The 14,345-nt window shown below is 38.7% G+C and overlaps 1 protein-coding gene across 1 annotated transcript; it reads right to left on the bottom strand.

Moving 5' to 3' along the window:
• Positions 1–2,254: 2,254 nt before the first annotated feature.
• On the bottom strand, positions 2,255–12,807 carry PTGR2 (prostaglandin reductase 2). Its single transcript, XM_010077955.1, has 9 exons — positions 12,743–12,807; positions 11,170–11,288; positions 9,664–9,855; positions 7,758–7,928; positions 6,549–6,758; positions 5,624–5,745; positions 4,303–4,390; positions 3,558–3,597; positions 2,255–2,474 (listed from the first exon to the last, which is right to left on the bottom strand). The coding sequence occupies exons 1-9, from the start codon at positions 12,777–12,779 to the stop codon at positions 2,410–2,412; spliced, it is 1,044 nt and encodes a 347-aa protein (XP_010076257.1). The 5' UTR covers positions 12,780–12,807; the 3' UTR covers positions 2,255–2,409.
• Between the last annotated feature and the right edge of the window lie 1,538 nt (positions 12,808–14,345).

A 14,345-nucleotide genomic window follows, 5' to 3' on the forward strand; every position in this document is an offset into this window, starting at 1 on the left:
CAATACTAATACTCTCATTTGTAAAAATACTCAAATCAATAATAATTTTCAGGAGCAGTAGCAACAGAGCCTCAGGTTAAGACCAGCTTTGCTGGGGGGATGTGGAGTGTAATGTTTGGTCATGAATGTGGAATGGGCTGTTTTCTTTTGCATGTAGATGTTTGCTTTAGGAATGAACTGTAAGGATGAGGCTGTTTATTCAGAAAGATTAAGTGTGTTAGAATGTATTAATGCTAATCTGCTGCCTGGCAGAAGCTGAATGTAGAATACAGCCTGCACTTGGTAACAACCCACAGGGTGATAGTGATGCTGTTTCAGTCTGAATATTCCTACCAGGCATAGGCATGTGGGAGCAGTGGGAAGAAAGAAAGGAAAGGGGACAATAAGACACATCGACATGCTGTTAGAGCTGCTGTTTGGAAAGGTTGTATTCCCACCAGCTCCCTCCCCATTACAGCCAGCTGGCATGGCAGGAATCCAAGGCTAGAGACAGTGCTCAGGATCATAGCATTTCCTCCTGCCTCTCATTTTAATATACATACAAATTATCAAGTCTTACAAGCCTGTACTGCTTAACTTTCACAAGTGACTTACCATCTACAAACAGTCAATGTGCAGGAATTAATACGATTTCACTCACCTGTTGCTTTCTGTCTTTATTTGCCAACTATAATCACACTGATTTTACTGCATAAAAATTTTGGCTTTTATCCCAGTATGACACTGGTATTAATGCTTCTTCAGTTGGTTATGCTGATGGTGGATTTACGATGAGATGAAAGTGAACCAGTCACTAGTTTCATAGTTGAAAAATGCATACTGGAAGAAGATTTTAGACCATCTAATGCCATACTTCAGGTGTCCTTCTCTTCCATCACTCCATCCTTCCTCCTTTCAGGACTACTAGCTTCAGCACTAGAAGATGAAAGGACTGTTTCTCATATTGCTCACAACCATATTAGGCAATTTTGATATCCGTAACCTTACTTTCCACAGCACACAAAATGATTTATAATGTCAAATTTCTTGCATAGTGTTTCTTTCCTAGTCCTTATATTCCACTTAGTTTGAGCCTAGGTGGTGACTCATGCAGATCTAGATAATCCATTCGCTGGACAGTTCAGCTGACCCTGCTGTTTGGAAGCACTTGTCTTAAAGGCTAACAAATTAAAACCAAAACCAACCACCTGTAAATCAGAATGTGTCATGAACAATCCTATTCTCTAAATAAATGTCTCTGAATGTACATAGGACTGGAATTCTAATGTATTTAAGATAATTATCTGTTCCCTTTTCTGTTCCTTGCTTTTGAAGATGCATACTTAAAACCTTATCACTCTCATTTGGCTCCATGTTATGCTAGTCAAACTTGGAAATGGTGACTCATTTTCCAAGTTTCCCCATTGAGATGGTAAAAGAGCATTGTTAGACCAAAAATTCTGAGCCAAGATAAGTTTCTGAGGGAACAGAAGGTCAACTGTCTGCAAAGTTACCTTCTGTCATCAGGCAGCATGTTTTGAGACTCTCTCTATGTCACCCTGGAGAGGTGTAAAAACCAGAAAAACTAGTGAAATCAGGGAGATTATCATAAAAATAAGATACAGTAGATTTTGGAAAAGGAATTCTAAAAAGTAAACTTCACTTAAGTCTAGAACACAAAGATTGAGAAGAGTAAATAAATGAACAGCTAAGCAGGAGGTTCACCCTACACCTGAACCTATCTCTGATGAAAGTCTCAGGTTGCATGCAGATGGAATTGTACATTAATTAGGTTTCAAGTGCTCTGAAAATAGGGGATATGATACAATACAGAGAAATGGACAAAACAGATCAGTGGAAATTTGTTCCAGATGGCAAAATGGAAATATTTTTGTTATTAGGGACCTTGAATTCCAGAAATGGATTTTTTCATTGCAATTATCTATAAAAGCTAGAACAGTTAAATTCTAAAATAATTAACCAGATTGATTGGACTGACAGGGCAAACTTACACAAGTAAGTTAAAAATTCCTATGAAAGTTCCTGGGCACTGAGACAAACTAGCATGGGAACGGTGCACATGTACACTAGTAAATTCTTCTAACAACCAAAACTATGTGGCTGCATACAAATTACTTATTGGAAATGGTTCCTGGGATGTTCTAACTTCCAAACTATACCTATGAAATACCTGCAAGTGTGCTAGCTGGCACCTGTCAAAATCATGTCAAAGAACATATTACTCATTTCTAGTACAAATGATTGCATTCCTGTCTCCAGTTCTATTTAGTTTATTAGCATCCCAGTATCTTTGCTTTCAGTACATATAGAACAGCTCATTGGCTTATTTAAGAAAATGGAAATTAGCATAAGTAAAATCTTGCTCACTGTTAGAGACAGAATCCAATTATTTTCCGGAAGCAATGACTTTTACTTAGAAACTGAGACGATCTGTTTCCCAATATTGCCTCCATTCATCATGGACTGGAAAGCGGCTTCAAGAGAAATAATGAAGTAAAAGTTAATGCCAAGCAAAATGTGCCACAAATGGCAGAAGCAAATGTATAAAACAGCTCCCCAAAAAGGAGAGATCACACTTTGGACCTAAACATATTTATTGTTAATGATAAGTTAAATTAAGAAAAAAAAAAAAAAAAAGCTACTCTGTAATAAACTGAGTAATTAAAAAAAAAAACTATTTGTAAGCAACTGTTTGGCCCCATACAAATTAATGATTACATCTGCTGCTTTTGTGACACGCCGTACGAATACCACACAGACAAGGCATGACTGGAAAGCCCACAGATGCTGTGGGTTTCACAAACTTGTGAAAGGAAAATGTTTATCAATACTCTGTGTAGTACAACAAATGCAAGAAGCTCGTGCAAAAAAGATAAATCTTTGAGTATACAAAGTATGAAATATGACTGCTATATTTGATCAAATTCCTACTAAATACCTGTCTCTACCAGTAAGTAGCAACTACTAGAATAAATTTAAATCTGTAAGATTTGGCTGTTGCTTAATTCTGTTGTTTCCAATCTTGTGGGACTAAAGCCTAGATGGGCTAACTCATACTCTTCCCTGTTAGTTGAACGGGGAGCATTCTTACAGCACATCTTGAATTACCTGGCTCTCTAGCTTTTTTTTGCTGGAGCTCCAAGACCCACTTCATTTTTTGTATTTTCATTGTTACGTAGTTTTTGAACAGGCTACAGGCTATTTTGTTTCTTTAAAATAATTATTTTTTTATTATTTTTGTTTAGCAATCTCTAATACATTTTCCCCTTTCTTGTGTGTACTTTTCCATTTATTTTTTGTTAGCAAATCCAATAACAAGCACTGTTTAAGATTGGGTTTTTTAAAGCATAAGTTGAAGGTTTCCAAAATACCATTCATTTTCTTACACCCAAGTTCTAAGAAGTGGACAGCACTTTAAATCTGTAAGATCAGGATGACCATCATCAGCTGCTAAGGTAGCAGTTTAACAGTTCCTTCCCATCAGTGAAACAAACCTCCCCCCCCTCGAAATTTATATTCAGTGATTTTTTCCTTAGAAAATGGTGTCAAAATCTTACCACCAATGTTTGCCAAGCCTTCTACCACGGTCTCTCTGACCTGTCAATGCAAACAAGTTCTTTTAAGCTTTCTTCAAACAAGATTAACATTTCCTACAACTGTGCCATGAAACTGCCACAGAAACTACCAAAATCTAAAAGATCCTCTTGCTACAATGGTCAGTGCTTTGTTTGGGTCAGATTCTTTTGTCAAGAGAGGAGTGAATATTTTCTCATAAACCTGTAGGTGATTTAATTCTTCAATCAGAACTGGAACATCCCTGACCTTGCCAAAATTTCATGTCTCCAGATTTTCCCGGGAAAATTTACTGATCACCTGAAAAATCAAAAACTAATTTACACCTCACAGGCAAGGGATGGATAAAGCATCCACCCATCACAAAATAATAAATGGTGATTATAAAGCTTCAAAGAAAATTTCAGACAAGATCCCCAAAAGCATGCAGGACAGTAACTAATCAGGTATTTTAAAGTACATATTTTTGAAGGTCTGATCCCTTAAATAAAAAAGCCCTTACACCCTATGCGGAAAGAAAGAATACAGACTTCAGCAGCATGTATTTAGCAGCATGTCTGTCACACTAATGACACCATTCTCAGCAGGTACCTACTAAAACAGTGCTACCAAATAAGCTTTCAATTATACTTACACATTCTTAAGAAAATCTGTCCAATTCTGAGGCAAGACAACCAGGGACAAAGAAACTGGACCAAAGGCCACAGATTTAAATGTAAAAATTCTTACCTTCAGTTTACCCTCTTGGATCCACTGGCAGAGTTGTAATATACTAGCTTCTTGTTTGTCCATATAGTTCAACACTAAGAATCTTTCCCTGAGAAAGAAAAGAAAGAGCCTTGATTTAAGAAAGGTTGTCAAGCAGATTTTGAAATCTTTACAAATCTTTTCAGGAAACAGCATTATTGAAACTGAAGGGTTATGAGTACTAATTACAATGAGACATAGCTGGAGCTTTGCCAGCTTGTTGAGACAGCTCTCTGCAGTGGGAGCTTGACAGTAACATCGGTCTTAGGCAAGTAATTCTGTTCAAGTATCAGAGAGAAGATTAATAAAAATCAAGTGCTATTGCCAGAATAAGGAAATATCCATAAAATGTGAGTGAATTTCTGTTCTTTTTTACTTTTTTTTTTGTGGTGGGGAGAATAATTAATGGAGCTGCAACTAGGTGGCGAGAATGAATTAACTTTCAGGCTCTGCATATCCTGCTTTCACAGCTGTCTATAGCAATCAAGAGAAATGGAAATGATCATCAAAACCAGTAATTACTTGTAGCAATGTACTGACTAAAATCTCCACTGCCTTCTACTACACATGGGGCATTTTAGTATTTTTATCCATTTTTTAAAAGTGCAGACAACAGTAACAGGGAAATTTCATTTAGAAGGGGCCAATCTGTTTGCACAGGAATCAAAAGTCTCCCCAACTTTCTGCAATGCAATGAATAAAAAATATGCTAAGACTTTGTTCCTAGTTTCTGCCTTAGCTCCACCTGAATCCTGACAGGATATTCAGCAATTCCCAGTTGTAACAAAAAATCAATGTTTTATCTGTATATAGCTGTCCCACCTACAGTCTCCTTATCTAATAAACCCCCAAATACTAAAAATGTAATTTCAATACAATGACTGCATCAGCTGCATCCTTTTTTAAAAAAATATTTTATTTTCTCTCTGCCTGAACTACTACACTTGGAGAAAAGGCACTCTGCAAAACATCTGAGAACAGAACCACAGCAACACCTTCCCTCCGACTGAAGAATCTGTCAGAGACTCTAGGACTAAATCACACAACCACAAAGCATAAGAACAGACAGCTATGTTAGCATGTAACAACATCCTTTCCCATTTTTTGTGCTGATACAGGCAAATGTAAGAGGAAAGATTTACTGACGCTGTGATTATAGTTTCCTTTTTTAGTATGGCAACATTCTGTTCTGATTACACGTGCCTATTGTGGATCTACAGGCTACCTTCTGAACATCAGAGTCACAAGATCATGTGCGAAATCTACCCAGAACCTGGTCACAAGTTCTGGAGGAGAAATGTACCTTGTGATATTCCTTTCTTTCTGTATTTTTTCTATGTCAGGAGGCAGCGGAGGAGGATAAGGCACATCTTTGTTATACTGAGAAATCTGTCCACACAGAATGATGTGGCTGTTCTGATTCATCTGTTTGGGACAGCACACAAAGTGAGAAAATTTACATTCCTTGGTATCAGAAACTAAATGTTCCAGAGATGCAGTAGATTATATTGCAGATTTTTCACATAGGTATCCTTATTCAGAGATGCATTTCCTAGAAAAGAGTGGGAGAATTGCAGGCAGTCCCCTTCAAGCTCTGGCAACATTCAAATCGATAAATGCAGGGCTATAGTGGAAAAATAAATGCTATACATTCTATGTGTAATTTTAGAAGGCATTAAATACAAGGAATACAAGAAATTGTTATCTTACTGTGTGTGCCCTTTTTGTCAAGAGGGAAGGGGTAATAGGACAAAGAAGTTTGATACAGCTGTGATTTAGAGCTCCCAAAGATGGCACTGCCACCAAAGCCTCCTGGCCATGAGACAGGATAGTTTCACGTTAACAATGAAGAGGGCTGGTCAAGAGTCTTTGTGGAGGCCCAGCAGAGCTGGTCTTTTGTGAAGAAACAGAGCTGACAAAACACAAGATTACTACACTGACAGACAAGGCTTTTAGAATATTACCAAGTCTCCTGGACAAAGAAGTGAGAGACAAGAAGCAGAAATTGTGTTTCTATTTACTATACTGCCAAGCTAGTCCATATGACAGACACTGATTTCAAATATCTGATTTCTCCTCAGGACCAGGATCAGCACCTGGATTAGATCAATGAAGTGGAAAGCCTGCTCTGCTGTATTGCAGGCTGGTCTCTAGTATGAATTAATTCAAAGCTGGGCACACAGACACTGGAGAATGACAACAATAAACCCGACAGCTGGTATAATCACCTGACTTATAACTGTATCACTGATGTCTCCACCAACATTGTCAAAGTAAACATCCACACCGCCTGGGCAGAGTTCACGTAGCTGCTCTGCCACATTCCCCTTCTTGTAATTGATAGCAGCATCAAAGCCCATTTCTTGGACCAAAATGGAGCACTTTTCATCTGTGCCAGCAATCCCTACCACTCTAGAGCAGCCCTCCAGACGGCCAATCTGCAGCAGTACAGTTAAAAAAACAAACAAACAAAAAAAACCCGGAACAATAAAGAGAAGTTAGATCGTGCATCTGCACAAAGGTACCAGTGGGAGGAAGGGGGCCTTAGGGACGTTACAGTTATCCCCCATCCCACTAAAACCCAGGCAGTAAAGTTCAGTGCATGCTTCCATCTCCTCTTGTCATTCCCTCCTCACACCTAGGGAAGGGGCAGGTACAACCAAAATCTGCCATCCTGCCAAACTCACTGACTGCAGGAGGTTTAGTCTGCAGAGTCACCAATGATTGGCGGTACTGGGGAGCCAAATACAATCTAAAATCACCATCTGCCAAGTACCATAACATAGATAATAGAAGGCCAAAAAGATTGGACAATAATCTATTTAAATACGTTCTTCATAGATTTGCTTATGCATTGTTTCTACATAGCTCCTTTTTATTAGTAAGTTTTAAGCTTGCTTACTATCTATTGTGTTTGTGTTTCTCTGTATATATAAATATTTGGAGATATGTACATACACACACACAAACACACCCACATGGTCTGCAAAGCTGAGGAGGATAAAAGGGCTGTAAATCTCAAAACGCAAAGGATGTAATGGAAAATAACACAAAGAGGGGTTTACTACATTTTTTTACTATTTTCAAATATAGAAAAAAGAAAGTTGCCGATCAGCTCAAAAACTGTGTTCAAATGGCAGACTACTATATAAATACATAGTAAATACATGCATTTATCTCATTCACTTTATTTATGCTCATGATAAGTAATCACCTTGGGCCATTTTCTCCTATTCCAGTTTCATAACACTGAAGTTTCACACCTAAAATCTATTTCAGTGAGAGTGTGAGCCAAATCAGTGAAACTGGCCCTTCCAGTTACGTGGAGTTATACTTGCTCACATTTACAAGCATTTTATCTGTACGTTTACTAACCAGCATGTTTCAGAATATGAACTTGGTAACAGAGTATGCTTGTATGTCTTCAGCCTACCTACCTGGCCAGCCAAAGAGCCGCAGGCACCGGCTGCTCCACTCACCACCATTGTCTGATTTGCGCCCTTAGCCACATGTCCTTTCTCTTTTATACCCAACAAGGCCGTCAGTCCTGTGATGCCAGCTGCACCGAGAAAGTAGGAAAGGCGTCCATTGACAAGTTGTGGAACAAGCTGCAAAACAGAAGCATGTGGTGGTGTTCGTTTCTTTTTAAGGTGAGGTTTTGCTGTTTGCTCTTTGACTGAGGACAGGTGACTCTCTTCTGAGAGGTACGGAGGCACCCATTTGCCGACCTGACCCACTCTCTAGAGAGGGGTGCTACTTGCCAGGGGCTCGTATCAGGGATGTCACCGAGAGACTACCAAGCCTCATACAGCCCACTGTCATCCCCTGCTGTTGTTTCATGTGGGCACTAGTGACACAGCCAGGAGCAGCCTGAGGAGTATCACAAAGGATTACAGAGCCCTGGGAGAGGCGGGAAGGGACTCTGGAGCACAGGCAGTTTTCTCATCAATCCTCCTGGTCAAAGGGAAGGGGTCTCAAAGGGCCAGTAGAATCTGGCGAGTCAGCAAGTGGTTGCAGGAGTGGTGCCACAGCCAGGGGTTTGGCTACTTAGACCATGGGACTTGCTTTGAGAAACTTGGTCTACTAGGGGCCGATGGATTCCATCTGTCAGAGAAGGGAAGAGCATCCTGCCTGAAGGACAGGCTGAGGGAGTTGGGGTTGTTCAGCCTGGAGAAGAGAAGGCTCCAGGGAGACCTTATAGCAGCCTTCCAGTACCTGAAGGGGGCTACAGGAGAGACGGGGAGGCACTCTTTTTCAGGGAGTGTAGCGGTAGGACGAGGGGTAATGGTTTAATTTGAAGGAGGGTAGATTTAGATGAGATATTAGGAAGAAATTTTTCAAGTGAGGGTGGTGAGGCACTGGCCCAGGTTGCCCAGAGAAGCTGTGGATGCCCCATCCCTGGAGGGGTTCAAGGCCAGGCTGGATGAGGCTTTGAGCAACCTGGGCTAGTGGGAGGTGTCCCTGCCCATGGCAGGGGGGTTGGAAGTAGAAGTAGATGATCTTTAATGTCCCCTCCAACCCAAACCATTCTATGATAGAAAGACTAAGTTAGGATATTTTTCAGGCAAGATACAACTGGTAGGGACAAGCTAGCTGAAACAAATATTATCTTCCATACTGTTAGAAAAAAATTTTGTAAACAAAGTCACTTGCCTGAACTCTAATTATGGAAGTGTCAGAAAGCAGTTGGGAGATAAGGAGTTTCCAGCAACGGTGAATCCTTTTGTTAGCATAAAGGATAAAATAGCACCGTTTTATCAAATATTGCAATTGTAGATCAGTGGCAGAGGGTCCTGAAGGAAGAAGCTTATTGAAAATTGTACATTCTTAAACCACAATAATTTTCTGTGTTACATGAGGATGATGAACACAATGTACCTAATGCACTGTTACCTGTCCCCATTCAACTTAATGTTGAATACCCTTTCTTCTGTGGATGTAAAATCTCAAGCACAAGCTTTCACTAACACATGTTACTGAAATAAATTGAATTCAGATATATCTAAAGACTTAAGTCTTAGGACTACATTCTAATGGATCCTATTCTAACTAGAGTTAGTATGATTAATAGAACTAATTAACAGAAGCAGTTTTGGGGAAATTTATTAAAAATCCAACAATTGAAACAATACTGGCAGATCTGTGACCAAAAAAAAAAAGGATTCACATTTTAATTTGTTAAGAAAAGAGAGAAACTGATGCAGATTTTTGCCACCAGTGAATTGATCTTCCTTTTGAGTATTGCTTGCTCCAATAATGTTGGCTTGTTTTTTACTAAGAAATTTTAAAAAATAGGGTTAGGAAAAGACAACAGTGACAATCGGGGCTTTGCATTTACATTACCTTTTGTAGTGAGCTTCCATCCAGAATGGCAACAGTCTGCCAGGGCCAAGTGAAGGAAGTTACAAAGTCTCCTTTAGCAAGGTTATCATGCTTGCTCTCCTCCACAACTCCGACGCCCCCACCATCAGCAACTTCAGACAGCTGCCAGGGCAGGAGGTAATCTGAGCCCGTATCCTCATTCATTCGGCAACGCTGAAATGCAAGGCTTTAATGAGAGGCTCTCGTGGACACATTATTTATAAGTTCAAATGAAGTTGGGGATATGCTTAGAACTTCAAACGCAAAGGGCTACTCAAAAAATCTCTCAATAAGCCCCAAATATTAATCATCTTTTCTTAGATCCCTCTTTCCCCTCTTGTTTGCTCAGTACATAAGGACCATTCTGATCTTCTCCAGCAGCGCCACCAAAGCCAACACATTCTATAGATGCTATCTCAAAGTCAGCCGTGCAACCAAAGACAACTGTCTTGGATCTGATGAGAATCTAAAAATGCCATTCCTTAACTGGATGAATCGTAAGAAATGTAGGACTGAAAAAAGGACCCACAAGTCATTTAGTCCGTGCCTATTCACTGAATAACAGGCAAATATAATATTTAAACTGTCCCTGACAGAGATCTGTTTAATGAACCATCTTGAAATCCAAATTCTTTTCTTTATATCTCCCCCTGTAGCCTGAGTTAGTACTTCAAGATTCTTAAACTTTTCCTTAATTCCCAAGCTAAACCTGCATTCCTGAAATTAAGACTTTCTTTTCTACTATCTCCATCTATAGAGGGAACAAATGGTGAGAATTCTATTTATAGCAAACTTTTACACACTAGTAGACTGGGTCTGTCTGGTTCTCCTCCTATCTTCGCTTCCATTTCAACCCACAACTCTCCCAACCACATGATTTCTACATTTTTGCAGAATTAGGTGCAAGTGCTGGTTAGGGCTTCATTCACTGATCCTCTCTGTTTCCATTGTTTACAAATTATTGACACATTTTTGTCCTGCCATCATCCACTCAAGAAGAAAATCTAACTTTCATTTGTAAATGAAATTGTTAATAGCTACAAAACATTTAACTTGAATAATTTACATGTTTTATCTAGAAATTTTTTGTCTGATCATGTCCCTCTCTTGCTTCATCATGAAATATTCTTCCTCGTCTACCCACATTCCCCTCAACTGAAAAATACTTCCTTCCATGGCAAAAAAAAAAAAAGTTTTAAAATGTATATAAAAAAGGCAAAGTTCAGAAAAAGCTGATACAAACAATTCTGTAATGGTGTGCCACAGCTCACAGTCTCTTCCTGGTCCTAGAAAGTCATATTCCTATATATATCACAGGCATATTAATGCCAAATTCCTTCCCAATACAATTCCATCAGAATTAATAGAATTACTAAGTTATACTAGAGATATATTTGTTCTATAATTGGTGTTAAACATCATGATAGATACAGAGTTGAAGATATTTTAAAAAACAAATTTTGGCTTAGCTCTAAGTCCATCACCTACCATGTAAGGGTCCACAGAGAGATAAAGGGTTCTAACACGCACTTGTCCCGCTTGGATCGTATCTGCTATTGCACTTTGTTCCAGTCGGAAGTTTTCAGCCACTGGCACGCCATTCTTACCTAGAATTATTTTAAAATCAAACAAATAAATGAATCAATATAGAGCTTCCCTTAATCAATATGGGAAGGCCTTTTTTTAAGGCAGTCCTTTTAAAAATAAGTTAGGCTGTATCTTTACTCAGGTATAAATCTACCAATCAACTTTCAGATTTTGTTATCACAGACTACGATTTAAATGGGTGCACTGCCACCACCCAAACTGAAGACCCACTGATCTGTCAGCTTATGCTTACCTGGGAGAGCACCAGGCACTTGCACTGACTAACAATTTCCATGCTGTTTGCTGCACATCATTTTTATGAACAATTAGGCCAAATTAAAGAAAAAAAGGGGCTGTTCTCATTCTCAAAAAATGGTTCTAGATACCCTATGTGCTGAAAAGCCCCTAACTTTCAAAACAAAGACACGCATTGGGACTTCTCCCACATAACAAAACCATTGTGCACTATTTCGTCACTAGCAAATGACCATAAATTTTAATGAGGTAAGTTTTGAATTCTCACCCTTCAGTCTCTTTTGACTCACTGAGATTGGGGGAACACAGACCATTGCCACTGCGCATGCATATGCTGCAAAAGCGTACCTTCACAGCTACAGCCAGACCTCTTGAAATTAAAGCTTCCCAGAAACATCTATGAAATGTATGCCAAGAGCCCCTGAACTGGATGCTTCATCCTCAGGTTGGTACCACATGCAGTGGATCAAACAGACTCACAACTGGCACCAAAAGGAGAGAGACAGATACCCAGGTATGTTTTTAAGTCAGAGTGACTAGGCGACTACAGGAGGCTACTGCTGTCACATTTGATTTGCATTGGAAAAGACTTATTTGCAGTCACACAATATTTCTTACGTCTCAGGACTATTTTGACACTGAACAAGCATACAATACTGCCCCAAAAACTTGGTGCACACATGTGAGTCTTTTACAAAAGAAAATTTATAAACTCACTATTCAAAACATTGTGTTGACATCCATAACAAGGTAAATGTTTAAGCAAAGAAGTATATAAATCCTCAAGAGTGTAAATTTTAAAATCACACACTTTGAAACATGGGAGAAGATTCAATATTTACTAAAAGGAAACAAAAATTAACAATAACAAGATACTTTATAGTTAACTCTTAAAATGCAAAAAGAACAAATGTCAGAACGACAAAGCAATGCTTGTTTATCTTTCTTCACTTTGAGTCCCTACATTTAGGGTTTTCTCATATATTTCATATTCATATATATATCATTAACCTTTTTCCCCCTCACCCAAGAGTTTAGAAATCTCTATATACAGACTAAATAAATACACTTCACAATAAACTTTATTTATTGCTGCATGCAATATTAAGATATATAAGTGTCAATATCTTAAGTTAGTGTCTGTTTCTACCCTCACCATTTCGGAGCATTAGGCAACTGTAACAAGCACATTGCTCCTGTACAGGAGAGAAATACATACCAGGGCGTGAATTCAGCACTACTCTCTGTATAATCATCCCTGCGTTTGCAGCAATTTCACACTGGGTTTCTACAAAGGAAAACATTGAAGGAGTGAAACAAATTTTCATTAAAAATAATATGAAGCAGTACTTAGTAATTTGGAAACTGGGGATGAGATACTGGCCCCACCAACTTCAGCATCTATGCCCAAGAATCATATAAAACAACCTCAAAACAACCTCAAATGTAAAATAAACAAACTTGTGAATAAAGAGTTTCCTCGTTTATCTTGCTAAAGCCGTGATTTTATACATCACTGTAGCACCTTTTGGAAAGACTGAAAATTACAATGTACCATGCTCCTTTTAAGATCATAACCACCCCGCTACCAGGTTGTAGGAGACATGTTTGGTTTGCTTTCCTGTGCTGAGAACACTCTGTTCCCACCTAAAAGACACAGAGGCAGTTTTGCATGCGTAACTCAGGTGCAACTCAGTAAAAGGCGTGCACAGGTGCCAGTAACAGCAATATGCAGGTCTATGATACAAGGAGATTGTTGTGTAAGATGTTGCACATGAAATAGCAAGTCCTTCTATTAGCAGTGCATTTTCTCCTAAGAAATGGTCTGGCCCAGAGATGAATTAGATGACCATTTCATCTGTTTGACTGAAAAATTTCTTCTTGAATTTCAACAGTTTAAAAGAAGACTGTAAATTTGTGTTCTTGCAACCGTGAGATGCCAAAGTGATTAACAGAGAATTAACCTGATTTAACAGGAGAAAAACCACCATCTCATATGCTTTCAGAGCTAATACAAAATAAAAATGTTCTTACTACTATTCTCAGCTGAGTGCCATAAATAACCAACCTGCACCAGAACCAAAGGCATTAAGGAATGAAACATGATAGCTGATGTCTTTGTCAGAATCTTTATTTTGCCGACATGAACAGCAAATTGGAGTGAAGCTAAAAAGATGAGCCTAGAAAGAGTACATCGTTATCACTTATCCAACATCTTTATTCTTTGAACATGCAAAACTCAGAACTTTGTTTGTACTGTTATAGTGCTTACATTACAGCGCTCACAGACCATCACGAACTACAACTTGGAGTGCTGAAATACACAATCTAAAAATGTTATCAGGAGAAAGTGGTCATATCCCTGGCCTTTCCCTCTCCTCTGAAAGCCACAACTGACTCAAACACCTTGTTCATAAGCCACATAAATGTCTAACGTTTGACTATTTGTATTTGCACATGAGAAGCTACTTATCAGGCAAAAATTATTCAAGAGGTAGTTTCTTTTCAGTATTTCAACACCTAAGGGGGCTACAAGAAAAACTACAATAAATGGATCTCAAATGTGTCTTTACAGCATCACATCAGTGAAAAATAAGTGACCTGAACACTTCTTTGGACAGAACAATGTAGAACATCAGTCTACAACAAGAGGAAAAAAATTCCACACTTTGATGAAGTTAGTAGTTACTGTTTAAAAGCAAAAAATTAGGATTGAAAATGCAGTAGTTAACAGTTAAAGAGAGAAATAAAAACCCATTTTTACACCCACACAGCTGATACAATCTCTGGATAAATATACTCATGTAAAACCCTAACAGGAA

The sequence above is a fragment of the Pterocles gutturalis genome, unplaced genomic scaffold, assembly GCF_000699245.1.
Source record: "Pterocles gutturalis isolate BGI_N339 unplaced genomic scaffold, ASM69924v1 scaffold20753, whole genome shotgun sequence".
NCBI classification, from domain to species: domain Eukaryota; kingdom Metazoa; phylum Chordata; class Aves; order Pterocliformes; family Pteroclidae; genus Pterocles; species Pterocles gutturalis.

Excerpts from the sequence above, each read along its gene's own strand:
- PTGR2 (XM_010077955.1), bottom strand. The coding sequence starts at position 12,779 with ATGATTATACAGAGAGTAGTGCTGAATTCACGCCCTG. Across the intron at positions 11,289-12,742 it reads AGTGCTGAATTCACGCCCTG|GTAAGAATGGCGTGCCAGTG; the intron begins GTATGTATTTCT and ends AAATAATTCTAG. Across the intron at positions 7,929-9,663 it reads ATGGAAGCTCACTACAAAAG|CTTGTTCCACAACTTGTCAA; the intron begins GTAATGTAAATG and ends TCTGTTTTGCAG.